This window comes from Varanus komodoensis, unplaced genomic scaffold, assembly GCF_004798865.1.
Source record: "Varanus komodoensis strain SLA01 unplaced genomic scaffold, ASM479886v1 scaffold6_2, whole genome shotgun sequence".
NCBI classification, from domain to species: domain Eukaryota; kingdom Metazoa; phylum Chordata; class Lepidosauria; order Squamata; family Varanidae; genus Varanus; species Varanus komodoensis.
The window spans coordinates 735,294-762,478 of NW_025336346.1; the positions used below are offsets into that span (position 1 = coordinate 735,294).

A 27,185-nucleotide genomic window follows, 5' to 3' on the forward strand; every position below is an offset into this window, starting at 1 on the left:
GTAATGACTCTCAGGAAGCAGAATATTACCTGAATGATTCTCAAGGACAAGAACAGCATGTGGCAATATAAACCTACTTTAAAGGAAGGTAAATATAACAATCTCCATGTCACATGTATTAGACATATGTATGTCAAGTTTACCCCATAAAATTTTTCTACTTTCATCAAACCCTAGCAACTCTGAAAAAATTGCCATAATTGATCCTTCAATGGAAGTCAAAAGCACATGAAACATTTCTAAAGACCAAATTGGAAGACAGCTTTCAGAAGAGCTTCTTACCCTCTTTGGGCATCGGCTAATCTTTTCTTCAGTGTCCTTCAGTGCCATAGCATACTCATTCACATCATCAGAAACACCTACCATCTGAAACACAGCTAAGTGTCAGTGACACCAACTAAAGCTTTTCTAAACAGGTTATAGCATATACTGGGCTATTTGCTAGATGTGAGAAAAACGGAACGTAAGTATGGCTGCGCCTAATACTATAAAGAACCCCTCCTGCTGATATTTTTAACAATAGTAGACAATATCTAACAGCCTGAGGACAGAACTATAAACAAAGGTGGCAGACCTAAGATCTGAGGCCTGCTGTGCACATAATGCTAATTCAAATTCATGTTTAACAAATGAATTGGTGGGGCTGCACTAAAACAAGCAGGAAAGTATTTCTGCTTTGCAAACAATTTCTTCAAAGGCCCAGGAACAGCCCCTTTCTTGGATTATTTAATGCAACATGTGAACCTGGAACTCTAAAATGTTGTGAGTCAATCCACCCAGAGTCTGAACCCAACAACAAACCATGGCTTCAAACTCTTGGTTGTTTGTTCCTCAACATCCCAGGAAACAAGCCAGGAATCAAATAATTCACAGGCTGCCTATTTTTTTCTTTTATTAAAATGCCTCCATAACACTTACTATATTAAACTCCTTAAGTTGATAAAAGCAGATACAAAGCAGAAGTCACAAGGAGGATGTTTGCTGAATCCTGCATGGCCCCAATGACTCATGGTTTAAACAATCTATAGGTTGTCAACATGTGTAATTTAGGACTGAATGTAAGCCATGGCCAAACAGCAAAAGGCAATTTAAGAATCTAAGAAGCTGGCTTATGACAAGTCATACACATTGGTTCAGTCTTTCCCCCCTCCAAGGAGATCAAAACAAGAGGCTTCTAATTACAGTCTTTATTATGTTAAAGTGGGTCAACCAGGCTGCCTTTGTGATACAAAAGCAGTATTACAGAAGTTGTTAGCAGAAGATGTCAATCAAGTTAGGAAGCTGGCTAATTAGGAAGATTACCACTCATATCAAGAAGTTGTTTCCATACTGAATCCCCCTCCTCAGTTCCAAATTGAATAGGGTTAGCTCCACCTTCAGGGCAGTTCTCCACTGCATGTGGGCCAGACACCATTAATGCCAGACACTACTGAATTGGCCAGCTGTTTCAATCTGACAATGGATGATAGGACTGGTTATGTTATATTCATCCCTCTCTCTGGATCTGCCCCCTCTCCCGATACAGAAGTGGTCTGGTTCTCCCCCTCTTTGGCTTATCTGAGGGCATGCTGGCCTTGGAATTTCAGCTAAGAATTCTGATCCTGCTTCTCCCAGTTCAGATTCAGACACTGAGACAATCAACTCAGAATGCTGTACTTTGGGAGAACTGGGCCCAGTCCCTATAGTACTGTCAATATTGACTGTCAGTAGCTCTCTCCAGGATTTCAGGAGTTATTTTTTCTAGCCCCACCTGGGGATCCCAGGGATCAAAACTGCATGCAAAACAGTTGCTCTACCACTGAGCTATAGTGAAGGAGAAGCAACCCTTCTTCTGCCTGCCACTTTCCTGCCTGCAATTCTTCTTCCCTCAAGGCACTCACACCCACTAATCCCCATCAGGCTCATTTCCAAGCTGAAATTAGCATGATGGGGGAAGGAATGGAAGATCTGATACCCCCTTATTCCACCATATCCACTGTTTTACCATAATAGCCAAGGTCAACACCAACAAATATTATTCTATTCAAAGACACAGAGCAAGCAACCATTACAATTTGCGGTGGACCTACTCCCTCAGCCTCTCCCATTGGGTCCTGGCATCCTTGATAATGCAAGTTTAATTCCAGTTGTGAGAATAAGACAGGACTAGAAACTACCCTGAAATGAATCCTGCTCACCTTACCAAGCTGCTGATGCACGCTGAGGTTGTACATCATGACTATTCCATCCAAGACTTCCAAAAGAGAGTTTTCGGTTATCGGCTGTTCTGGCTCTTCTGCAGGTTTCCCTAATAAAAGGCCTTCATTTCCATGGCTGCCTTCAACTGTCATAAAAACAGAAGGAAGTTTCTGAGCAAGCCACTCAGAAAGTGTGACTCTACTACTGTGAAGATAATGGATCTGGGCTGGTCTGATTTTTTTTAAATCATGAAGTTCAATCCTGCTGCCTGCTGTAAAGTTATACTTGAACGAAAAGTGATGTAAGGTCAGCAGACTTCTAGAGGTATCTGATTTTGGCTCTGGCCACATCTTTTTTCCCCCATTCACCATAAATCTACATTCCCCTCTGCCTTGCCTCACTGTCCCTACAAGTGTATATATTAGGATAATTAAATCTCACCTAATTATACACACTACCAGCTACTCTCAAATCACTTGCATTAGTCATACAATTATCCATCCTTCAGACAGGAACCTGTAGTGTGAATTCCACACATTACATTATGGTCCCTTATAACATGTCCAAGAATGGGCCAGAATGAAGCAGAAATCCTTTCCTTCAACCAAAATATTAAACTCCAGAGTAAAATCAGTTAATGTGAAACCTCACTTACTGGACCAACTCTTCTCTTTTCTGCTCTATTATCTTTCACTGTTTGGGTTTTGCTGGGTTTGCTTGCTTTTGCTACCTCCTTGCAGCCTCTTTCGAGCTTTGGCTAGCCAGAAAGTTGTAAAGACACTACTCACTGTCTTCCTCTGTCCGTTGTTCCATGTTCAGTGCACGGACTTTAACCTTTTCCATGGCACCCAGTGAGCGCCTTGGGGTCATAAGGCTGACAGCTGCAGTACTGAGGAATCGGTTTGCTCGACCCAGGGTGGGTGAGCTAAGCCAACTTGGCCTAGCCAAGGCACCCCCAATTGCTAGTGAGGCAGATGGACGCTGAGAGAAAGAGAAAGAGACAGACAGACAGAGTCAGAGATAGGCAGCACTATTCATTCATCTATGGCAGTTCTTCTTTCAAAGAAAAAAACTAAACTGGTTAGACCACCACAACTCTCAGCCTGGATAGTATAAGCAGTGAACCATAGTTATGCACATTCACAGGACAAGTTTCTGAAACATTCCCATCTGACATGTCATAATCTAGATAAAATAGGGTGGATCTCATGCAAGGGAGCAGGGTTGGGGCAGAGATTCCAGGGAACCTTTACTAGAAAGTACAAGTTGTGTGCTCACTGGTAAAATTTCAATAGGGTAATGGCATATTGAGATTACCTACAACATGGTTTGTACAAACTTCACTGCAAAGTGGGTTATTTATGGAATTGGTCCTCATGTGTTCCAAACAGCAGGTAGTGTGGCAGAATTTGCATCAGCCTACAAGCAATGCTGGCAATTCCAAATATGGGATAGACACTTTCACAATCATGTTGTATCAGAAAGCAGACACACAGGTACAGAAACTCTGTGTATATGGTGACTTTCACTGTGAACTTGCAGAAAAGCAACACCCAAGTTCACTAGACCTAATACATTTTTAAAAGTGGCAAACACTTGGCCACCTATGACCTTACCTTTTAGAGTCCCAAGGAACATGTGTCTTAGTTTGTGGTTTCTCACAGAATTCTAGAGTTTGAAAGGATCTTTGAAGTCATCTAATCCAATCTTCTGCTCAATGCTGGATGGAACTACAGCATCCTTAATAGAATGGCCATCCAGTCTCTGCTTAAATAGCTCCAGTGAATGAGAACCTACCATTTCACAAGGAACCTACCTACCTCACTGTTGAACAGCTTACACTGACAGAAAGGGTCTCCTAGGTTTTTACAAAATTTGTTTTCCTGCAATTTCCACTCACAGGCTCTAGTCCTGCCCTCAGAAGCAACTGAAAACATGTCTACTCCATCTCCTAGGTGACAAGCCTTCAGATATTTGAAGAAAGCTATCATGGCTCCCTTTAATCTATTCTTCTCCAGGCTAAATGCACCTGAAGAGGGAAGCAAGACTAGTTGAAAAGCAACCATGGCCCAGAATGTGAAGATGAAAAACATGAGTGCAACCAAATAAAAAACAAACCCTGCCCACTCTTCCTCCCCCATTTTCTCCTTACACAGGATTTCTATGTGTCTTTTAATGAAAGGCTTGCATTCCCTCTCACATCAGGCCTCGTAGCAAGATATGGCAACAATATTCAAGGATGATGGAAGGATAGAGACATCCCCTGCAACATGAAGTAGTATGTGGTCTTGCCATTTCCACTGTGTTCTAGTGGTCAACAGAAAATCAAGTTGGAACCTCTGCAACATCCCCAAGCACTGTCCCCACTCTGTGCTACTAGTCACTGCTAAAATTAGTTTTAAGAGCAATGCTCTACAACTTTGGTCACTATGATAGCTGCCCAGTCTTCCTTTCCCCAGACAGGCAGCATAAGTCACTTTAGAAACACAGAAACAGAGCAAGTCAGAAGGGGCCTCCCAGGCCATCTAGTCTGACCCCTGGCTCTGGCCAACTCCACCCACGACATGCCTACTTTAGATTCCTTGCAAGAGAAAAAAGGCAGACTATAGATGTAATAAATGAAATAAACTCCCCAAAGAAGGCAATTGTGCTGGGGAAAGTAGAAAGCAGAAGAAAAAAAAAGAATAGAAACTATGAGATGGATTGACTCCATAAAGAAAGCTACAGCCTTGAATTTCCAAGAGCTTAACAAGCCCTGTCATGGATAGAGCATTTTGGACAGCTTCCATACACAGGGTTGTCACAAGTCAGGGACAACTTGACAGCACATGATAACAAAGAAACAAAGTAAAACTTGGAATGGAACAGATCTTTCACTGCATCAAGCATCTACAAAAAGCAAAGTGGTGGAGAGGCCTGCATGGCTTCTGCAAAACCTCTACATGAAGTGCTATGAAACCCATCAGTCCACAAACAAGAGCAAGGAAACTCAGGGTACAGGGCTTTTCCATGACTTTGCACCAAAGCCTCAGACAAGCCAAGAAGGAATGGAACTTCACACAAGCTACTCTAAGGGTTAAGACCAGCAACTGCACTGAGGCACCCTGAGAACATGACTCAGATAAGAAATAGAGAGGAGATTGCCGAGGCTTCATGGCATAACAGATGGAGAGAAGCAGGAATGTCTTTCATAGCCCTGTAAAGCCATAAGAAACTTTTGGAACACAGAAACATGAGGAAGAGGAAGCAGAGCATGTCAGACTAAAGATTGGGGATCCTAAGTTTAGACAATGGAACCAATTACCTAGGGAGGTTATGGGCTCTCCCACACTGGAGGCATTCAAGATGCAACTGGACAGCCACCTGAGAGGGATGGTTTAACTTGGTGTCCTGCACTAAGTACGAGGTTGGACCTGATGGCTCTTGGTCCCTGCAACTCTAGTATTCTATGATTCTTTAACAAATGAGGCGGTGTAAGGTGTTGTGCCTGTCAAAGTAATTTACTGACAAAGGGACTTCCCAAGTAAAAGATCTGCCCAAGAGTAGGGTTTGGTCAGTATGACTTACCTGAATTCTCAATAGTCTGGTTTCTTTCTTACTACTGGCTGCCTAAACTCAGAAATAGTTATTCCCATTGCTAACAGAGTTTGATTGTTTTACAGACTTTGCAGCATGAGCTCCTACACAGCACAAAGCAAAACTGACTTGCTTTCATCTTCTTTGCATAACAGAAGTTAGCTACTTAGAATCAGAACTCAGAGATTGGGTTCAGAGTATGAGTTGAGAGAGGTTGTAGCTGAAGTCTAAAAGTTCTGGAAAAATAGAAGGGTACCTGGTGCACAAAGAATAGCACAGCAGACACCAGGCTGATCTCTCAAGGACAGGGAAGGAAGCATTCCAGGACTGGAGTGCCACCACTGAGAAGCCTACCCACCTGTTGGCCAGCTGCCTCACCTCAGATTTCTTTGTTCCAGAACTCTCTTCTGATGTAGATTTATCTGAAGATCCACTCTTAACACCTGACTTTTGGGCTAGTTTCTAATGCTATGGTACCATCAGACTACATTCAGCACCCAATTCAGCAGCATTCACCTTTCAGCTATAACACATAAAGTCTCTCTCTTCACTGCCTTTTCCTGGCACTCAAAACAAGCACAGATCTCCTCCTTCCCTATCAAGGGGCTTCATTGACCAAGAGCTATGTGAGTTGAATTTTGACCCATTTGAAAGCCAGGCTCACCTGTGCTGTTGACACTGCTGACTCTTCATCTTCATCAAGATCATCCATTGTTACTGCCTGAAGTTCTGCGGGGTCAATCAGAATATTTGCCTTGGACGCCAGGTCATCTATGATTATAAAAGTAGCAATGAAATTGCCAGATAAGCACATTCATAAGCAGATAACATTCCATCTCCCATTTGCCCTGCTAGCAGAAGTTCAAAAAATAGCATAAATGGAAGCATCATTAATACTACTTCATCATCACCAAGGCCCTATTCCTAGGAGCATTTTCTTAGTAATAAATCCCACTGAATTCAATATAACTTGTACAGGGTGGCACTGTCAACAATCAACCTAACCATATGACAGACACAGAGGAAAAAGGGAACAGAAAAAATGCTTCCTAAAAATAGAATAAGAACCTCTATTTTATCAGGATAAGGGAGATAAAACTTTAAAAAAAAATAAAGCTGAAGATTCATGGTAGGGAATCTTCTTCTGGAATCCCTACTACATTAAGGGTGGATTGGAATTATTTTGCTCTAATGTTGAGATGGCCACCAATTATAGCTCGGTGGCTAACATCCCATTCTTGGGCAAGGTGCTCAAGCGGGTAGTGACTAGGCAACTCCAGGTTCTCTTGGAGGAAACTGACCATCTGGACCCATCCCAGTCTGGTTTTATGGGTCTGAAACTGCCTTAGTCACCCTGTATGATGACTGGTGCAGAAAGAGGGACAGAGGGAGTAAGTCTCTGTTGTTCTCCTGGATCTCTCAGTGGCTTTCAATACCATTGACCATGGTATCCTTCTGGACAGGCTGACCAAGTTGGAGGTTGGAAGCAGTGCTTTGCAGTGGTTCCACTCCTACTTGGCTGGCTGATTCCAGAAGGTGGTGCCGGGGGATTGTAGCTCTGTGCCATGGCAACTATGCCATGGAGTTCCACAGGGCTCCATTTTATCCTTGATGCTCTTTAACATCTACATGAAACCACTGGGAGAGGTTATCCAGGGGTTTGGGCTACAGAGTCATCAGTACACTGATGACACTCAACTCTATTTCTCTTTCACATCTTGTCCAGGTGAGGCAGTGGGTGTCCTTAACTGGGTCTGGCTGGTGTTATGCGCTAGTTGAGGGCCAATAAATTGTGGCTGAATCCAGACAAGATGGAAGTCCTGTTGGTAGGCAGTTCAGCCTTCCAGGTAAGTGGTTTTAGCCCTGTTCTGGAAGGGATTGCACTCCCCGCTAAAGGACAGGGTGCGCAGTTTGGAAGTGCTCCTCAACCCAATGCTGTTCCTAGAATTCCAGGTGGCTGCTGTAGCGAGGAGCGCTTTCCTTCAGCTTCGGCTGATTCATCAACTGCGCCCTTACCTGGATGAGCATAGCCTTGCAATGGTGACCCATGCTCTGGTAACTTCCCAACTGGACTACCGTAATGTACTCTATGTGGGTCTGCCCTTTGAGACGGTCTGAATACTTCAATTGGTTCAGAACCGAGCAGCTAGGATGTTAACAGGGACCAGCACATATGCACATATAACATCGGTCCTTTACAATCTACACTGAATACCAATTGAAGCCCAGGCTCAATTTAAGGTGTTGGTGGTGACTCATAAAGTCCTAAATGGCTTAGGACCTGGATATATGAAGAAGCGTCTCCTTCCCTATGTGCCAGCCTGCCCCTTAAGATCTGGGTTGGAGGACCTTCTTTGGGAGTCCTCCCTGAAGATTAGAAGGGTGGCTACCTGGAGAAGGGTGTTCTCTGCAGTGGCACCCGGTTATGGAATATGCTCCCCAACACTCTATTCTTTTCAGAACAAGGGCAAAACATTTTTATTTTCACAGTATTTTAAGGTTTAGATTGTGATTTTAACTGAGGTTTTATTGTACAGAATGGATGCTGTGCTTTGCTTTGCTTTAGAATACAGCAGACACAATGACTTTTAACAAATGTCTGTGGAACTCCAGCAAGAACATCTTTCATCCATGTAGCTTTTACCCAAAAGAAGTCTATCCTATGAAATGACAGCTTTCATCCATGTAACTGTCATGCCAATTACAGTCCAAAGCCTATCCTGTTTTTTTCTTTACTTATTTTAATTCTCTCACTGCCATCCCATCACACTTCTGAACAAAACAAACAACACAAAACTGTCTTATGGAAGCAACTCTTGTGCTGTTTCATGCACCAGCTCTCTGATACAGTAATCTTACTAGGTTTGAGGAACTTTCAATGTTCCTAATGGCAAATTTCATCTTTTGGGTATATTTGGATATGTAAGAATATGTATTTGGTGCAAAGTCTTAGATTAAATCTTGGCAGTATTCCTAAGTCATGCTGAATGATATCATCATCTTGAAAAGGTAAGAAAGTCATTACTTGGTTCTCTGTAGACTCCTACATCCTAGAACACTATTGCAAAGCTGTGCTCAGCATTAAGTTCAAGACTAACACCATGGTCTCGGAACTATGTTTTATTTGAAGTACAACTGAATTCCCTGCTCATACTTTTATCAGAACATGGCTGTGAAGGAGTACTTCCTGCTTCCTATTTGATGATTTTAGTATCAAGCCAGAAGTGTAACTTTTTAATGGTAGAAACTTTATGATATTTGTAGTCCTGAGAGCTTTCTTCTGTCAGGGAGAGCAGCTGCAGCATGCTTCACAGTGGAGGATCCATTATTAAACTCTTTACACAGTCTCACCTCTCTGCTTTTTTTTCCAAGAGAAAAAATACATATTGTATCATTTAAAGGGATAAACAGAAAGGATAAACAAGTCCACTCCCCACTGTGAAATCCTCTAGTCTTATCAGAAGTGACTTGTGAGTGCCTTCTCTGACAAGAGTGCCCAGGTGAAAAGGACCATGGAACTACTGTCATGTGTTCTTTGGCAGTTTAACATCATTTTAACTGGTGCAAAGCAACTGCATTGCCAATAGTCCAGTTCTCATTCATCTGACCTAGTTCACATGTAACAGCAGATCATGGGTTGATGCAGCGCATGAGTTGGAGTGAGCATGCTGCTTCTCATGAATGTCTCACTTCTACTTTTTATCAATAATTCACAGCTAGCCAGGGCATAGGTTGATGAACATGATGTGGGAGCCTGGTGCACTATGTTGTTCAAGGCTAACCAGTCTAATGCTCATGCATGAGATACTTTGCTTCATTTAACCTTCCGTTTGCCATTAGATACAATCTGATTCTATGCAGGTTTAAATTGCAATGATCAGTTATGGTTTCAGAAGGAAGCCCTCTGTAGACATTGCATTAGTATTTGTAAACCATCCTAAGAACTGATACTAAAGACCAGTAAAAAGGAGTATTAAAACAATCCAGTACAATTTCAAATCCTAATTCTCCTTCTAAAAATTTTTGCATTTGTGTATACTTTGCCCTTAATTCTGCTCTCAGGACAGAAATGAAATTCCATATTCTGGAGGAATGGACAAACCATTTCCACTAGAGACAAAAAAGCAGATTAAAAACTCCTTGATTCTCTTCTCTGTACCAAGCACAGGGCCAAACAGCCCCACTGCCCTGAAGCTGGCCAGACTCTGCAGCTCTGAAGAGCAGCTGAGTGAGGGAAAAAGCATGTACTAATCAGAATCTCACAGACCAAGAGGCATCAGCTGCCACTTTATCTTCAAGTCCCAGGAGAGCAGTTCTTGTTTTTAGCCTCAGAGGCTATACACATGTCCTTGAAGAAGACTGGGCTATTTAAATTAGTTGAAATAAATTTGTAAGTAAATTAACAAGTCAAAAAAATTACCACACTTATGTCATGGCAGCTATTTAACATTCACGTTAAAATATATAGTTTACAAGGAAGGTCATAAGCAAAGAAAACCAAGTTTCCGAAGCCTTCTCAATTAGCACCTGCCAGTAATAACTATTAATTACATTCCAAGATCAAATTCCTTGTAATTAATAAAGTGAAAATTTAATAGGACTTCTCCTCACATCAGGCCGAACCAAAACTCATACACATAAATAAATCCTCAAAACTGCTAAACTAACTCTGTGACATTCCCTTCCCACTTTCTCCAACAATTAGCCATGCCTTATACTGAAAGCTCTTATGGAAAGATTTCCTTGGCATTTGCTTTCACACGATGGAAGAGCTGCATTTGGACATAATTTTATGGCAGGGATCTTCACTTAAGAAATTAGCATGTGAATGTGTGCTTCATTTACTCCCACTCTGTGCAAGTGAGTAAATTGAGGTGGGGAATTTTCTTCAGCCCAAGGGTAAAATTCCAGTGTGGGAAAGGTCTTGGGAGCTGCATTCTAACAGCTGGTGGGTCTAAAACTAAGAGAGCAGGACCGAAATGCATTACTGGTTATAAATCCAAACAAACTATAATAAATAATGCAAAAAAGAAAACAGAGGCTTGGTGGGAACAGATCTTGCTTTTCATCTGGATCCAGGATTATGGTTACATGCACACAAACAAGCTAGAATTGGTAAGCCAACAGAACACTCTTGTTGGCTTGCTTAAAACAAGCTTGTGATTCTGGTTTATTTGGGTACACTTAATCCTAGGATCAACCACTCATATGAAAAAGATGAGGTAAGAGCAAATGGGATGCACATTGCTCATTCATGTCACTGTTGTTAAGTCAGGATTCTTAATTCAAAGTGGCGTGGCCCATGGGGTGCAACCAATGACAGAACAAACACTTACCTTTAAGAGTCTTTTTGAGATGAGATAGGAGTCCCCCAAGTCGTTGGAGGTCAAAGTAATCCACCTTCCCATTGTAGAAGAGCTGAGGGGGAACATAGGCATCTGAGGCAAAGATAGACAAAATGTATTTAGGAACAAACCTTCATAGCTGAGAGAGCTCTGTATATATTATGTAGATATATATGTTCATGCTGGCATTTTAGGGTACAGCACTCCACAAAGCAGCTTGCAGCAACACAAAAAATATATGGAAACAACAGATTCAAACCATTATAAGCATAATAAAATTAATTCATGGGTTGGAGAATTTAAAAAAAATAGTAAGAACAGCTCCTTGAACTACAATAAACAAACTACATCAGTAAACATATCTTTTAAACAACTCAGTCATTTCAAAACAGCAACACTAAAATACTTTAAAAGAAGGCAGCCTGAAATAGTTAAGTTTTTACAATGTTTGTCATTATGGAGCCTTCCACAGCTCAGTGGGGAGGAAGTTGTACAACTGGCTCTAACTATGACTACATCTGGATTCAAGTCCATGTCTGGGCATTTCGGAAAATAGTTTTTTCTAACATGAAGGCACCTTACCTTCACTGCTTAATGCTGAAGGATTCTTCACCTTATGCTCATCCCAGTAATGCCTCAAGGCTGAGATGAGTCGGTGCAAGAAACATACCATATACTCCGGAGGACACAATACGGTCAGATTCTAAGGGGGAAAAAAACCTTCTGTTGTTAAGAGTAGTTGGAGAAATTGTGCTAAGCTTCTTGCACACCCTTGCTCACAGCTGGCAAACATCAATAAGCAGACCTGCCACACTGAGAAAAAACTGCTTATGAACAACAAAACACCACTGATCAGGAAAGAACAGAAAATCCATATTGTTGAGCTGACACTTTCACTTAGTGAGGGACCTTTAAGCCATCTTTGCATGCTCTCCTGCGAAAGATTCAAAATTATGTGACAAACTAAGCTGAATACTTCAATCTTTAATAAGTATGCAAAGTGCACCAGTTCATGTATCTTCAGTTACTGTACATAATATATGCTTTTGCTAGTAATTGGGGGGAGCAACAAATTACAGGATGATGAAGTCCTGCCTTTTGACCACTAAAAATCTTGCTCAAATGCACTATTCCCCAGTTCCTGTAGCTTCTGCAAGTTCACCTGGTTTTGCATTGGAAACTTTAATTTCTGTGAAAGAGAACTTTACGGACAGACACTTCCAAAACCAAGCTATCTGTTAAAGAATTTGCCATCAATGTATTATCTACCGACATTCCCCATGGATGCCTTTTTAATGAAGTCGTGATCAGTAGCTCCTCTGCCATAGGCAACTTTAGCAAAAGCACTGGGAAATTCCTATAACTATTTCCCTGCCTCCAATGTCCTAGGAAGGCAGCCAGCTGGGACTGCGGGAACACAACAAAAATAAGACCAGACTGCCAGACAGAACTGACAGTCTGTCAAAGGACAAAAGCAACCAGAATGCACTGTAAGTCCTTGAATCAGAAAGTCCTTTCTACAGAAATAGTTTACCATGGATTCAACCTACTTCAGAAGTAGGCCATTAATCTCCATTGGCACCTTAGTAAACAATCAATGTGTGAAAATTTCGCAGACAGATGGGACACCAAGCACACTAATCTGCAACAGAAAATAAATGGCCACACAGGACACATGTTAGAGAGTAAAATCTGTCAGCACAGATTTTAAGAAAACGTTAATCAGATAATGAAGGCACAAATCATGTACCCCTGCTGCAAACATGTTCAAGTTCTTCAACCACTGATACAAAGAATGTGTTATCAGCTTCTCCAACAGGAAGTGTAATACTAGGTCAAAATCATTACAATGCTATTAACTTACCCCTCGGTTACTAGCGTTTTCCTGAAGAAATTTGCGGAACTTATTTAGAAAGATATATCTGGAAGCTCCTCCCTGAAAGAAGCAACAACCAGTGTTTAAAGTCACTTCAGTTCATTCAAGGTGAAAGAACTGTAACACTGAATCTCAATCAATTTCCAGAGAGATGAAAGTATGGCCAATTTAGCAAGGCATTAGATAGAAGTTAGCAGCTCTACCCTACCTTTTCCATCAGGCTTTTTTTTATCCCAGGTGTTTTCCTTTTTATAGGGTCATTTTTACTGTATAATTTTGCTTTTTTATGTAATGGTATTGCATTTTATTGTTTTGTTTTTACAGATGGTTGAAAATTGCCCAGAGCTTCAGCTATGCAATTATAAAAGGTAAAGATAAAGGTTTCCCCTTGACGTTACATCCAGTCATGCCTGACTCTAGGGGGCGGTGCTCATCTCCATTTCCTGGCCAAGGGAGCCAGCGTTTGTCCACAGACAGTCTCCGTGGTCATGTGGCCGGCATGACTAAACACCGAAGTGCACGGAATGCTGTTACCTGCCCACCAAAGTGGTACCTTTTTATCTACTTGCATTTGCATGCTTTCAAACTGCAAGGTTGGCAGGAGCTGGGACGGAGCAACGGGAACTCACCCTGTTGTGCAGATTCGAACCGGCGACCTTTCGATCTACCAGCCCAGCAGCACAGCGGTTTACACCACTGCGCTACCTGCAGTCCCTTATTTCTATGCAATTATAGAAATGAAATTAATAATACTAATACAAATACTACTAATAATAATACTCAGTGGACATGATTGACTGTTAGAAGCATGCTCCTTCTCTAATGCAATGCCCTCCAGATGTTTAGTCTGCAATGTCCATAAGCCTGACTTATGCTGGGGCTTATGGGAGCTGTGGCCCGAAACATCTGGAGGGCACCACATTTAGAAATGCTGCTTTAGAGCACAATTAAGCACTTGTGGTTTTCCAGGTGTTTCGGCCTGTAATGCCCATCAAGCCTAGGCAGCATAGTCAATTGTGTGAGTTGAGGAGGATTGTAGGCCAGTGAGATGCATCTCTCAAAATGAAGTAATATATTATATTTGCCTAAAAAGTGAAAAGCAGCTTCCAGCAACAAAGCCTGCCAGTATCTAGCATATAGTGTTTTGATCCCCAGTATATTAAATATCAGGCTATGAACTTGGAATTGCATGACTATACAATGACCTTGGTTTAAGAAAAGATGCAGGCACAGCACTTAATAACATCTGTTCCAATACAGAACTAAAAATTTCAAGAACAGAAAGCAAGCTGTTCAGATTAAATACATATATTCTCTGTGAGGTTAGTTGCCCTTACCCCTCCATGATCTTTATTGTTTAACAGCAACTTCAGTATCTGGACTTGGAGTTCTTCTACCACTAAGAATAAATAACACAAACATTATACAAACAGCATCAGGCAGCAGCCACAGTGCTAAAAAGGAGTGCACTCATCATATCCAAGCACCGAACAGATGCTTTCAAGAAGAAGGCAGTCTTCCCAGATCATTGCATCTGGGAAGTAATGCTGCTTGGGACAGTGGTCCAAATCACACAAGCTAAAAGCCTAATCAATGAAAAGCTTAGCACTAAGCTAAGGAGGATGGGTGAGATTATCAGTTATACATTTGGGAGTAGGGGTGTCAGTGCATCAGTTGATCACAATGCCCACTCAGTGAGAAGCACATTGTCCTCCAGACTGTGGAGAATATCAAGCCCCTGGAGATAAGCACTGTCCAACACGGCTTCAAGCTACCCTCTACAGTAACCATGAGACTTTGCATTTCGCAACCCCACTTTCACACCTTCAATGCGTTTCTTGAGCCGCTGGCAGCCTCTTTCATATGCTCGTCTCCTCAGTCTCTCTTCAGCAGTCTCTTCCTTTACTTCTTTACTCTCTTTGCCCTGAGTTGAAATATGAAGTTGTTAGAATAACATGGAAAGGACAGACAAGTGAGACTGGGAAATATAAATGCCAGCATGGCTGATATAAGAATGCAGTCCTCAAAAGCTGTCAAATGAATGGATATTTGCATCACTTATTCTGTAGAATACACCTTGACATGGCAGGCATCACAGCAGATATGCTATGACATTCCTTAAATCTACCAGCAGCAGGTACCATGTTCCTCACCTCTTTGTTAAAACGGTTTGGCCACCAGGTGGTAGGAATCAGCTCCTGCAAACCAGCCTCCTCCACACGCAGGGGACTCTTGATGTAAAAAAACACAACTGAGCGGAGTACATCAAATCTGCAATGAGTTAAGGGCCTCAACAGCTGTTATCTACGAGTATCTGTAGCATTCAGGTAAGAAAGAGCACCCTGCACTTGGTTATAAATAACTCCACACACAGGACCCTGTGAAAATTTAGATTTCTTGAGAACAGCTCAACTCCAGAAGGCACTTAAGAACATAAGAAACTTAAGAAACTTGGAAGCTGCAATGGGATATTTGGGGGACATGAAAAAGTAGCTGAAGAATGAAATAAAGAATGTTTGCACTTTTTATACTGACTTTTAGCACTGCACCGTTCAAGGGAGCACTGAAGTAGCTGTTCACCCCACTTCCCCCTGCATAGCATGTTAGGAGAGATCAACATATGTTCTCAACCTTGCTACTGGTTTTAGCTTGTATGGTTCTGAGTGATATAAGTGAGACAAAAGTTACATGCTTCTGAGTGGTGTAGTGATTATGACACTGTGATAGAATAGAATACTTAGCTGTCTAAACAGAGATATTCTTTAGCTATTGCCATTTAACAAGGCCTTTATATCAGGTATATGCGTTTTAATGCATAAAGTGCTGGAAGAGAAAACTGGGGCAAGACAGTCCTCTGTTTCCTGAAAGACTGACCCAGAAACTTGGGAGTGAGGTTTTGAATGTAAGATCAGAACTCGATGTCGACCAAAGCTCAGCAGAAGAGTGCAGACATTGCATGCAGGAGGCTCTTGTTTCAATCCCTGGAACTTCTAGTTAAAACCTGACTTACCAGGCATGTGAAAGATCTCTGCCAGAGAAATGCTGCCAGCTGGAATAGGCATCGTTTGACTAGATGGACAAACAGCCTGACAAATTAACAAAGCTTGTTGTACAATCTATAGATTGCTTTAAACTGCATGCAAAATGCAGTTTCTCCATCAGAAGCTAAAATGCATGCAAAATGGGGTTTCTCCATCACAAACTGTTACTGTCCAGTTTTAAAAATGGAGTTAAATTGCATAAGCATGCTCTAATAGAGTGTCTACATCTTCTCAGTCCTTCTTTCAATCAATCTTCTTCCCATTGATTCAAACTTCCAGATAGTTTTCAATATAAGGTTGGGTCTAATCTGCCTACTAGTATTCTTCAGGTTCTCTGTGCAACTGAGTGAACATAATAAGCTGTTACTGGTTCGTAACTAACTGAACAACAGAAAGGAGTAAATCAGTTCTTGCTGTGGAGGAAAGGATGATGATTCCTCTAAAGATTTGCACTGGAACAGCTGCTATTCATAAATGAATTGGAGTTATGGGTTTGGTAAGGTGGCCACATTTCAAAAGAATGGCCAGGTTCACATAACGTTAACGCCCTTGGGAATTTTAACCATGGATGGTGTTAAATTCTTCTGTGCATGACAGACCACCAGACACAGCATGACGTCCTCCTGCAGTATACCAGGGGACACTGCTAGACCAAGAGACATCTACTCAGCAGCAGCAAGTCATTTAGTGCTGGCTGTAGTCAGACTTTTTTTTAAAAAGTGCTTCTGTATTATACATACTTAGGAAAGTTTGGACAGCCCAGGGCCACATGAATAATCTGCAAAAACCTGAGAATCCTGCTGCAGAGAGAGCTTTCTTAAACCCTTACCTTTAAAAATACAAATTTGGAAAAAATAATTAGCAGTGGGCTACAAGATGCAATTTGGCATAGACAGGTCTGCATGGATGCAGTGTGTGCACTATTTGTAACTTTGTAGTCCACTGCTAACCATTTGTTAACTGCTTGGGGGCATGAGGAAGCCATGTTTTGCAGCAGACTCCTCAGGGTTTTTGAGGGATGCTTATGTGACTCTCAGCTGCCCTTACTTGCCCATGTGTTACTTACACAGAGGCACAGGTCTGCCCCACTCTTCTGCAGCTCTCAAGAACCTGTCAAAACGAGTGTTTGGAGGACACTCTCTCAGTTCTATCCCTTTTCAAAGCAAGATCCCCCAGGGTTTCATGGAGGTGGGTACTGCTGTTAGGGAGTCAAACCTATCCCCTCAGTATTACAATTTACTCTGAATTGATAACGTCCTGGGAAGTGGCAAAACCTGGAGGAACCTCCCATGGGGAGAGTACAAGGCTTGGGATTTAAAGGAAGAAGCCCACCTCCTAGCATGGGCTTTCCCCAGGCTTTTTGAAGTGCCACCCCTGCTGCTGGCAGGGAGCTGTCTCCAAATACTGCTTTAGCTGTTTAGGATGCCTGGGAAAAGCCATTGGTGACTAGACTCTTGGCTTGAGCAGCAAGCCTCTCACCTGCCCTTGTAAAGGGTTCTCTGGTATTTTGCTTCAAATAAGGCTTATTTTGTTGTCTGGGTTTGAACAACTGAATAAGTCATGGTAAGTTTATTAAACCCTACCAGAATCCATGGCTAGAGTACTGGATTCAGACAACATGCTAAATCTCTATGATATATAAACTACCATGGTTTAACATGTCCAAAGCCAGTCAGTATCCCCATTGATTGTACAGGCAACAAAATCACAAACTGAATTTAAATTCAATTTAAGTACATAACGTGAGGCACTCTGCAATATAAAAATATGCTGATGACATCCAAACCAACTGTTATTAACCAGGACAGGTATCTTAAGGTTACTGCAGATAGGTCACTGAAAGTGATTTAATTTAATTTGCAAAAGTGCAAATCCATTGCTAAGAATTGTTGGGAAAGTAACTGGAAAAAAATGTGGTATTACAATGACAATACGTATCTAGTTTGTGATCAAGCTTAAGATACTATGTAGAATTTTAGAAAAGATGCAGAAGAAGATCAACCAAAATGATAAGATAGGAGAAGCATCATGGATTAGGTTGGGGGCTATGACAGAATTCTATAAATTATACATTGCATGAAGAAAGTGTTCAGAGTAAACTGATTCACCCTCTTTCATAATACCAAGACTCAGGGTCACCCAATAAGACTAGCCTGTAAGAAATTTAGGACTAACAAAAAGAAATCCTTCACATCAAACATAATCTAAGAAATTCACTGCCATGAGATACAGTGATGGCCACCAAACTAAATGGCTTTAAACTGAGGATTCAACAAATCCATGGAATCTATTGCTTGTCATGACGGCCACATGCAGCCTACAGTTCAAAGACAGCATGCCTTTGGCTTTCAGTTGCTGGGAAGAACCACAGAGAGGACTTACATGCCCAGCTTCTGGGATTCTCAGAGGCTGAAGTTGTATTGAGACAGAAGTCTGTAATTAAGGCACAACTGCTCCCTGTCAGCCCTTTTAGACTTATGTTATTCTGAGGAGGCTAAACGGTTCATGCTGGCAGCTGCCGATGCAGCAGTTTGTGGGAATGGGCAGAGGGGACTGTAGCAAAATGAAACTGAGAAATTTTCTAATCTGCAATGTCAGTTATTCAAGGAAATGCTGGGATAAGGCACAGAGAAAATATTTTCCAATGACAGCCCCTCCATATCCATTATAAGGTGTGAGACCAATGTTCCCCTAAAAATGGAGAAACTGAATTTGCAAAGGCAGGGTGAAACAAGGACAATAATGAGCAAAGTGTGACCTTATGCACCTCACACTGAAGCTGCATTCAATTACCAGTGCTCCAGACCTAGACCCACCAATCTGTTTGCAGCTACCTTCTACCATCTGTTGTAGAGAAAGGAGAGAAATCAAGGCTCCACTGAGAACTGGCAACAACCAAGGATTAGTTTTTCAGATAGTCTCGTTCACCTGCAAGGCCTCACTTCCTTTAACAGTGTGATGATTTGGCAGTGCCTACACACCTGAAGTTCTTGGCAGTCTAAGTGAGCTTACATCATCAAAATACTGGATGAGTGTAACACATATAGGTACAAAAGTGGATACAAGACATTTTGCAGCAGGTACTTCCTGGACTTCTCATGCTTCAGAACAGCAATAGTGAGACGGAGGTAGTGAATCTGCACAAAGAAGAAATTAAAAGGGCCATTGATATATCTTCCAACCAACTGTTCTTAAGATGTTTTATCTAAAATTCTTTACAACATTTGTGAAGCTTTAGCCAAACAGAGTAATTTCCCTCAGAGAATTTCCATTGGGTATTCACAAAACAATACTTACTTGTAATCCTAGATCAGGAACAATGGGAGAGAAGCGGTAAGCCCTGAGCAGGGACATCAGCAACTGTTTGAGGCATTCATGTATTTCATAATCCTAAGGAGGAAAGAAACACTGTCCAGGAGATGCTGGTGCCAATTAGTCCCCAAGAAGGAAGGAAACCCAGCATTAGAAGAAAGGGGAGCAGCCTACCAAGAAATTCAAAACTACTCACTTCCATGAGAAGCCACATGAGATCCAATAACTGCTGAATAAGAGGGTGTGCTTCCACAGCGCCCCCTCCTTCCAGGATGCTAAGGAGGAAGGTCATAAGCACATCTTCCACCAAGTACACTTTGCACTGCAGTAAGAAATTCTCAAATTAGCAGATGTATAGAGAATGTTATCAACACATTTTGGTAGACTGAATCCTGACCTGTCAAAATACAAGTACAATAGTACCTAGGCTGCAGCTTCCCCTGCAATGTTCCTAAGAATGTGCTGGGAGGGACATTCCTCGCATCTTTGCAGGTAGATCTATTCACAAAAAGGGATTAAACTTGCTGCTGCATGGTGCCAGAGTGTAGCCCCTCCTCCTAAATGAATCTGCTGCTGAGCAGCAGCAGGGAGGGATTGAAAACATGATGAGATGGCTTCCTCACAAGCCAGTGGGTGAGCAGGCACAAGCTGCAGCTTGCCAAATGAAACAGCAGCTGGAGACCGTCCCTGCCAGGAGGCACTTACCCACAAGTCAATCCTGTATTTGTATCCTTTGCCTGCATGCCATGACTTGCACACAAAGGGCTGAAGACACACTAGAACAAGGAGGGGCAATCTCAAAAATCTTGCTTCTTGACCCAGATAAAAGTAATTGGTTTGTGCCAGTACTCAAATTACTGAGAATGGGGGTTACTGAAATCCAAAACCCTGACACACAAATCAATTTTAGTGGAATCATGTTACTACCACATCTCAAACTTCTGAAATACAGGAACTATAAGAGTTAGCACAAAATATAAATCACCTTGGAAGTCAAGGTGTTTGTAGACTTCTGTCTCTAAGATGAGCTACAACTTACGCATTTTTTAAAGCTGCTAATGTAATTTGCCCAAATAAGTACCCCAAACTACCATGAGTGTAATGTAATTTGCACAGAATTGGATGATTTGTGCGAATTGGTCAATTCAGCACAAGTAACTCAAGAACCATGCGATTTCAGCTATTTTATTTGTTCAAATTGCATTAATCAAATTCCAGAACTAATAAATCCTAAGGGTCAAATTGTGAAAAGCCATTGAATTCCTACCACTCTCATCTGATTTGTCATTCATCCTGAGCTCTTGCTCATTTTTTATTTACAATTAAAGCACCATCATAGCTCAGGGAAAGAGCATGTGATTTGCGTACAAAAGGGCTTAGATTCAATCTGCAGCATCTCCAAGTAAGGTTGGAAGAGAGTCCCCTCTGAAATCCTGAGAACTACTGCAGGTCAGTGCAGAGCAGCCAATCTTGAGCTAGATGGATCAATGGTTTGCTTCAGCAGAAGGCAGCTTGCTATGCTCTATGTGCCTTACAGAACTCATGGTCAAAATTTGTAAACTAACCGACAGAATACATGTGTATGCCTTCCTGCAACCGGGAAAGTAATGATGCAATAGAGAAGCTGGAAGTTTCCCAAATTAATACCAACAAGTTGAACACTAAGGAAACTCACCATGAGAGGGGCAAAGTGATTGAAAATATGTGCCAAGGTGATGAGCACTGTTGGTTCCCCCTGGAGTTGCCAGGTGGAAGAGTCTTTCTCAACCAGCTTCCCATCCTGAAATACAAAACTTTGCATTACAAACATTTTTTAACAGAGCCTACTTTTGCAAGAGTACTTTTTCATAATCCTTTTCTTAAACACACAGGACTTGTTTCTAATATGCTGGCTGGGGGACTATGGGAGCTATAGTCCTACATACCTGGAAGACAGCAGGAAGGGTGTTTTGCACTTTTTTACAGACAGAAATTCACTGACAGAGGGTGTCTGGCCGAGGAGGGAAACGTGCATACTACAAGAATTCCTGGTGTGATTTGGAGCCACAACTGAAGTAGGGCTTGAATTGGTTCCCTGTCCTTGTTGATCCCAAGCATTAAGAATCAAGTCTGATCCTCTCACCATAGTTCCATCCTGGATTCAGCTTCATTAGAACACAGTGATGGAACATGCCTTTCCTACAGCTCAAGAAAAAATTCTCAGACTAGCACTTCCAGCTTGAATCATGTGTGAAAGAGTAAAATTCAAATCCCTGTAAGAAAACCCCAGGCCATTTCTCTGAAGTTTTTTGGCAAGGGGGGGACATGACATGTGCCACCAGTGAGGCTACGCAGTTTGCAGGATGGCTTACTGTTCGCAATGGTCACAGAGGTCTTCTTTCTGGCCACAATTGTCAGTTGCCATTTTCTGCACCCACCACCATCCCTCACAATGTGGACTACCATGAAGGGTAATGGGGGAGGGGGAAGAAAGAAAGTGGCTGCTGGACCACACAAAGAAGGGCTCTGCTGTTGCTGCTAATGTCTGTGGTGGTGATGCAGGGAGGAAACACACTAGCCACTATGCTGCCAGCAGTGAGCCCTCCCCCTAAACCTTATGGTGAATTTCCTGCCCTAATAAAAGACTCAAGAAAATAGCTGCACAGTTCTGGGGCCACTGGGCTTCATGCCCTAATTTAGGCTTTAATCCTATACGCACTTGCCCGGAAGTAACTACCAACTCAGTGGGGTTTACTTCTAAGCAGACTTGAATAAAATTGTTCAATATTAATTTCCAGAGCTATACATATCAAAGGCATCTCCTTGAGCAAGTCTCACAAGGCACCTGTTCAACATCAGGTAGAAGTTTATTTCATTTTTCCCAGACCTTTTATATTGCGCTGGAATGTTATGGTTGATTTGCTTTTAATGTATTTTATTAGTTCATTCTTTATAAAAAAGATCTGAGAGATTTGGCTGAAAATCTCAGAGCTTATAAATGCATGAAGTATAACACTTCTAACTTAATAAACCCAAGATGTGGACAGTTTTGAACAAAGATAGTATTAAAGTGAATACCGAAAATGTGGTCTTACCGAAACATCTATTCCAATATTAATAACATTTTTCAGGTAACCCAACAGCTTGTGAGCTTTCACCAGATCTGTAGCTGGTTTGTCTTGTAAGGGTCGATACCCCTCCACTGGATATGTTAGGCATTATTAAGAAATAACATACACATGTGCACATTAGGATGCAATTTACTCCTTCAAATGCTTCCACAACCACCTCCCACCTTCCTCTTCTGCCAAGTTTTGCTTTCATCCAGTACTTCAGTGTTCCAGGAAGCATGCTTCATTTGCTTTTTTTTCGAAGCCCCCAGTCTCTGTACCACACAGCATTATGTTCCAAGCGCAGCATACACTGAAGGTGGATTGCCAAAGAAAAAGAGTTCAGGGATTGTGCTGGCTGTTCACATCAACTGAACTTCCTTCTTTTTCTGAATTACCAGTCTTTGCCTTAATTGTATTTCAATAAGGTTAGAACTGCTGCTGTGCATTAGTGTCAGCTCTTGTCTTAACTGTGTAACATGCCTGAAATAATAAGAATCAAACCTTCAATTAAGCTATCAGGAATGACTGACAAGTGTCAACCAAAGAAGTTTGAATTACTGTTCCTTTCCAAAGAATAATGGTAAATACATAATGGCAGTAAAACTATCCAAATTGGTAGTTGAGCAGCATGGCCCTGAAACAAGGCCATATGACCATTATTTCCCTTTTCCTTCTCAAAACACCGCAATCACACCAAGGATACTAAATTTGAAATCTGGTATGACATAGAAGATAAGAACATGACAGCTCAGTTTCCCTGTCCAAACCTCAGCTCCACTCTACTCTGCTTACCCTATGATAACACCATCAGCCCACTTCACTAGATTGCCAGGATTCTACAGTATATATATGAAATATGTAATATTTATATAGCACATTTCTTAGGCAGTATTATTTCAGTAAGCATCAGTGGATCACCAGAAAGGTAGAACATGGGTCTGGCCCTGGGAAAGGAATGGTATGTTTTAGATGTTAATACTACAATCATTCCACAGTTTGCTGAAATGACTATCAAAGGATATCGGAGTGGGCGGCTACCAAAGTTAAAAGCAACAGATTCCTTGAAGGACAGGCTGATGGCAGGGAAGTAGGCCATGCCAGAACCTCGTGAGATGTTATCAAAAGCTGTCCCAAGAGACACACCATTCCTGAAGAAAATGAGAAAGAAATCCCAAAATAGTTATATATTTTATCAGAGAATTCTAGAAAAAATGATATATGCATCTGACATAGCACAAAGGCAGAAACAGTCATATCCTGGTGGCTTCTTCTTTCCATTAAATTATCAACCAGATTCCCTATATAGACTTCACCCACTGCTATGTCTCAGAATTTTAATTTCAAAAACATGTCCTGCATGACAATTAGATAAATATTAACTGGCATTGTTGGAACTTTGTTTGAGATTCTTCTTTTACTTTTTGAAAATATATATACATACAAGGCACACACAATAAAAACAAAACTCATAATCTACATATATATATAAAACAATAGAAATAGTAAAATTATTTGTATTGTAAAATAGTAAAATAAAACGTTGTTGTTGTGAACCATCCTGAGACGTCTGTGATGGGATGGTAAACAAAATATTTTTAACAGCAGTGCTACTTTCCACCAGGATACATGATACTTAGTATAAAATAATTTATTAATTCAGGTAGCCCCACTCCCCTTCCAAAACTGCACTGAGTCTTGTAATAGTGCACAATCCTTTCTCTTTACTAAAACATATTTAAAAAATGGTCCCCAAACAACTTCAAAATTATTTTTACTTACCAAGTCTTTTTTTCAATTTAATATCACAAGTTAGCTTATCATTAACATCTATATTCCAAAATTCTTTATATCACTCATTTGATAGTCACATTTTACTTTCCACTTTCTTAATATTATTAAACTTATTGCTGATACCAAATTTGTCATCAATTCTTTATATTTTGTTTGAGATTCTATTTAGTCTAAGAATGCCACCCTGGGACTCAAATGTGCATTATCCTCTCAGTACGAGTAGGAGCACATGTGAGTGAAGATCAAACCATTCTACCATACCTGCCAATTAAATGTATAATTTTGCACAACAAGCTATTACTTCAGATCATTGTTTAAGCTTCACTATTTCCTCACATCTTAACAGCTGGGGATTCCACATTAGAAGAAGCAGGTTCCTTCTTCATGCAAGTTCAACTGCTGCAGAAACGTGTCTCTGGTGCCAGATATCTTAACACACCATGACAAGTTTTGTTGAAAACTCATCCTCTGTTTAATCAATGCAAATTAATGTACAGCTTATTGGTCCTGGAGAAAATTCTTTGCCATCTCCTACTTTGTATATTAAATATAAAATACCAGCTATGACTCCATGGCAATATAGGGAACTGAAATGTTTGATAAAGCCCAAGTCTGGTCTCACTGATTTACAACTTCAGAGCTGTCCATGTTATTGGAAGTACTGACTGAGGCCAACGAGCTGCACTAGCCTACAATGCACTTTTATGTCCATAAATATATATGAATAGTGAATACATATGATACACAGGGTTTCAGCCAGGAACGGAATAATGAACTGGAGCACCCCATTTTGCCCAATCAACAGACTGCTTCATTATCATCTATTTTGCAAGGGGTTATCGATCTCAGGTTATGCTTAATTCATGTTTTTAGTTTCCTGAATGCCACAACATCTCTCTGATATGGGTTTGATTAAATTGGTCAGTTGTTGGAAGTATAATGCTGCTAATGCTTCTCCTCTGCATGTGTTTTGGAAATGTCCAACAGCAGGAAGGAAGGAGGTAGTAATTCAGATAAATCTGGTGATGGAAAAGTACTTTAATATAAATACTAAAGAGGGTACACATGTTCTTTTGTATTACCTACTCATTTTTTGAATTTAATGCAAGGACAACATAAATTGAATCCCCATACAATTTTGACAACTAAAGGACAAATATTCCAATGTTATAATACTGGAAGGATAAATGGCCACTGGCCAACTTTTACCCATAACACAATAGATAGATGATTTAATGAAACTTCAAATATTTTGAACAGTGGAAGTGTGGTGTGGCAGTTAAGGTATTAGACTGAGGATCTAGGATATCTAGGTTCTAGCCCCTACTCAGCCATGAAGCTTAATGGGTAACTTTAGGTCAATCGTCCACACTCAGCCTAACCTAACAGACAGGTTTGTTCTTGTAAGGGTAAAAAGGAGTGGAAGAGAGCTACATAAGCCCCCTTGTGTCCTTTGCAACGGGAACTGAAGCAGGATATAAATGCAATTATAATGATAATTAATATGGATAAATATATGGGTATTTGGGATGTCTTGGTTGAAGTACATGCATAATTATTCTTAAGAACAATATGTTGTTATAAACTAATATATAGGGATATATATGTAACTGGTTCTGTAGATCATATTTTAATCAAAAATTGTAATGCCTTAGGTGTTTTTCTTTAAAGGCACTGTTTGGTTCTTTTTGCAGTATGCAATAAAAATAAATAAAATATTAATGTATAAAATACATTTTGTTTTGTGGGGAGCCCTCCATATCAGGGCAGAGATAGTAAAACAGTCATTTTTTCCAGTGAAATAGTGGCTCCTCTTTCCTTCAAACAAAATATGAAATTATTTCTTAAAAAACAGTTAATAGGAAAGAATCTCTAAATTTGAAAAGCTGATATGCAGAGCTTGAAGGTAAGTACACTTTGTTATTCATAAAATTCATATTACCATTAGTGCAATGATTACTATTCTTATGGAAAATAGCTTCCAAGCAATTACTCAGTGGATATGCATTCAAACAATGCATGATATACATAAAGTGCTCAGACAAAAGGTTCTGCAGTACAGCTACAGGAGTTCAGTGTTGCAATAGACACCACAGGCACCCAGCAACAAATGCAACAAATGCAGCCTGCTTCACATAGCAACTTCCCATGAGGTATTATGGCTCCACACTATGATGTCATGAATGGCCAACCATGCAGGTTACTGTTTGTGTGGATCTGGCTTAATTATCTATTCATAATCCTTCTTGCTTGTGCTGTACCTAGTAATGTTTCTATGAGCAAACAACTGCAATCCAGAAGTGATCCTACTGAATCCAATGTTAGCAGAAGATTATTATAGATGGAGCAAGGATTTACCCCTTGGTTTAGTTTAGACCCTCAATAAAATACTTAGAAGATGGGGTGACAGAATACAGTAGATTAGCTATGTCTAGGACTCTGTATGACTGCTTACAAGCAGAAAGAAATGCTTCCTTCATCCAGGTCTATCAAACAGCTGACAATATCTCCTGCTGCCCAAGACTGCAGAAATAAAAAGAAAAGAGTATTAAGTGGGACATATAACCAGTTTTGTTGCGATACTCTCAAAAACACACACAAATTGCTTCAAGTTAGACAAGCAGGCTGTGAACCAAAAACCTTCAAGTGTATAGTTGTTCTACATGAAACCTCATCCCCCAGACCAATCTGCTTTCCCTTCTGCCATGGTAATACAAGTCCTCCCTCATCCTAACACATATATAGAAAAGCAGCTAGTCCAGTTCCCCAAGTTTTAACAAACAGAAGTCAGGAGGAAAGATCTAAATGTTTTCTGATTGTAACTGAAACTCTAGAAAAAGGGATATTTTTAAAAAACAACAGTTTTATTACTTTTTTAAAATTCCAGCAATGAAACATTGATGATTGCTTCCCCACTGAAAACAGATGCAATTTTTCAATCCCTTCTAGGGCGTATTGCGGCATTAAAATTTCA

General features: G+C 40.8%; 1 protein-coding gene across 5 annotated transcripts in view; it reads right to left on the reverse strand.

Annotated features, from left to right (window-relative positions):
- Window positions 1–27,185, reverse strand: part of RNF123 (ring finger protein 123) — a 116,671-nt gene that overhangs the window by 71,196 nt on the left and 18,290 nt on the right. For all 5 annotated transcript variants that reach the window (XM_044451498.1, XM_044451497.1, XM_044451500.1 and 2 more), the window contains exons 9-25: window positions 26,667–26,734; window positions 23,443–23,568; window positions 22,403–22,517; window positions 21,004–21,108; window positions 19,525–19,650; window positions 19,314–19,406; window positions 19,080–19,153; window positions 15,129–15,246; window positions 14,800–14,899; window positions 14,313–14,374; window positions 12,964–13,035; window positions 11,682–11,802; window positions 11,091–11,192; window positions 6,419–6,525; window positions 2,967–3,159; window positions 2,178–2,323; window positions 283–366 (exon numbers count right to left, since the gene is read on the reverse strand). In XM_044451498.1, coding sequence (XP_044307433.1) covers window positions 283–366; window positions 2,178–2,323; window positions 2,967–3,159; window positions 6,419–6,525; window positions 11,091–11,192; window positions 11,682–11,802; window positions 12,964–13,035; window positions 14,313–14,374; window positions 14,800–14,899; window positions 15,129–15,246; window positions 19,080–19,153; window positions 19,314–19,406; window positions 19,525–19,650; window positions 21,004–21,108; window positions 22,403–22,517; window positions 23,443–23,568; window positions 26,667–26,734 — 1,812 coding nt within the window. The remainder of the gene's footprint in view (window positions 1–282; window positions 367–2,177; window positions 2,324–2,966; window positions 3,160–6,418; window positions 6,526–11,090; window positions 11,193–11,681; window positions 11,803–12,963; window positions 13,036–14,312; window positions 14,375–14,799; window positions 14,900–15,128; window positions 15,247–19,079; window positions 19,154–19,313; window positions 19,407–19,524; window positions 19,651–21,003; window positions 21,109–22,402; window positions 22,518–23,442; window positions 23,569–26,666; window positions 26,735–27,185) is intronic.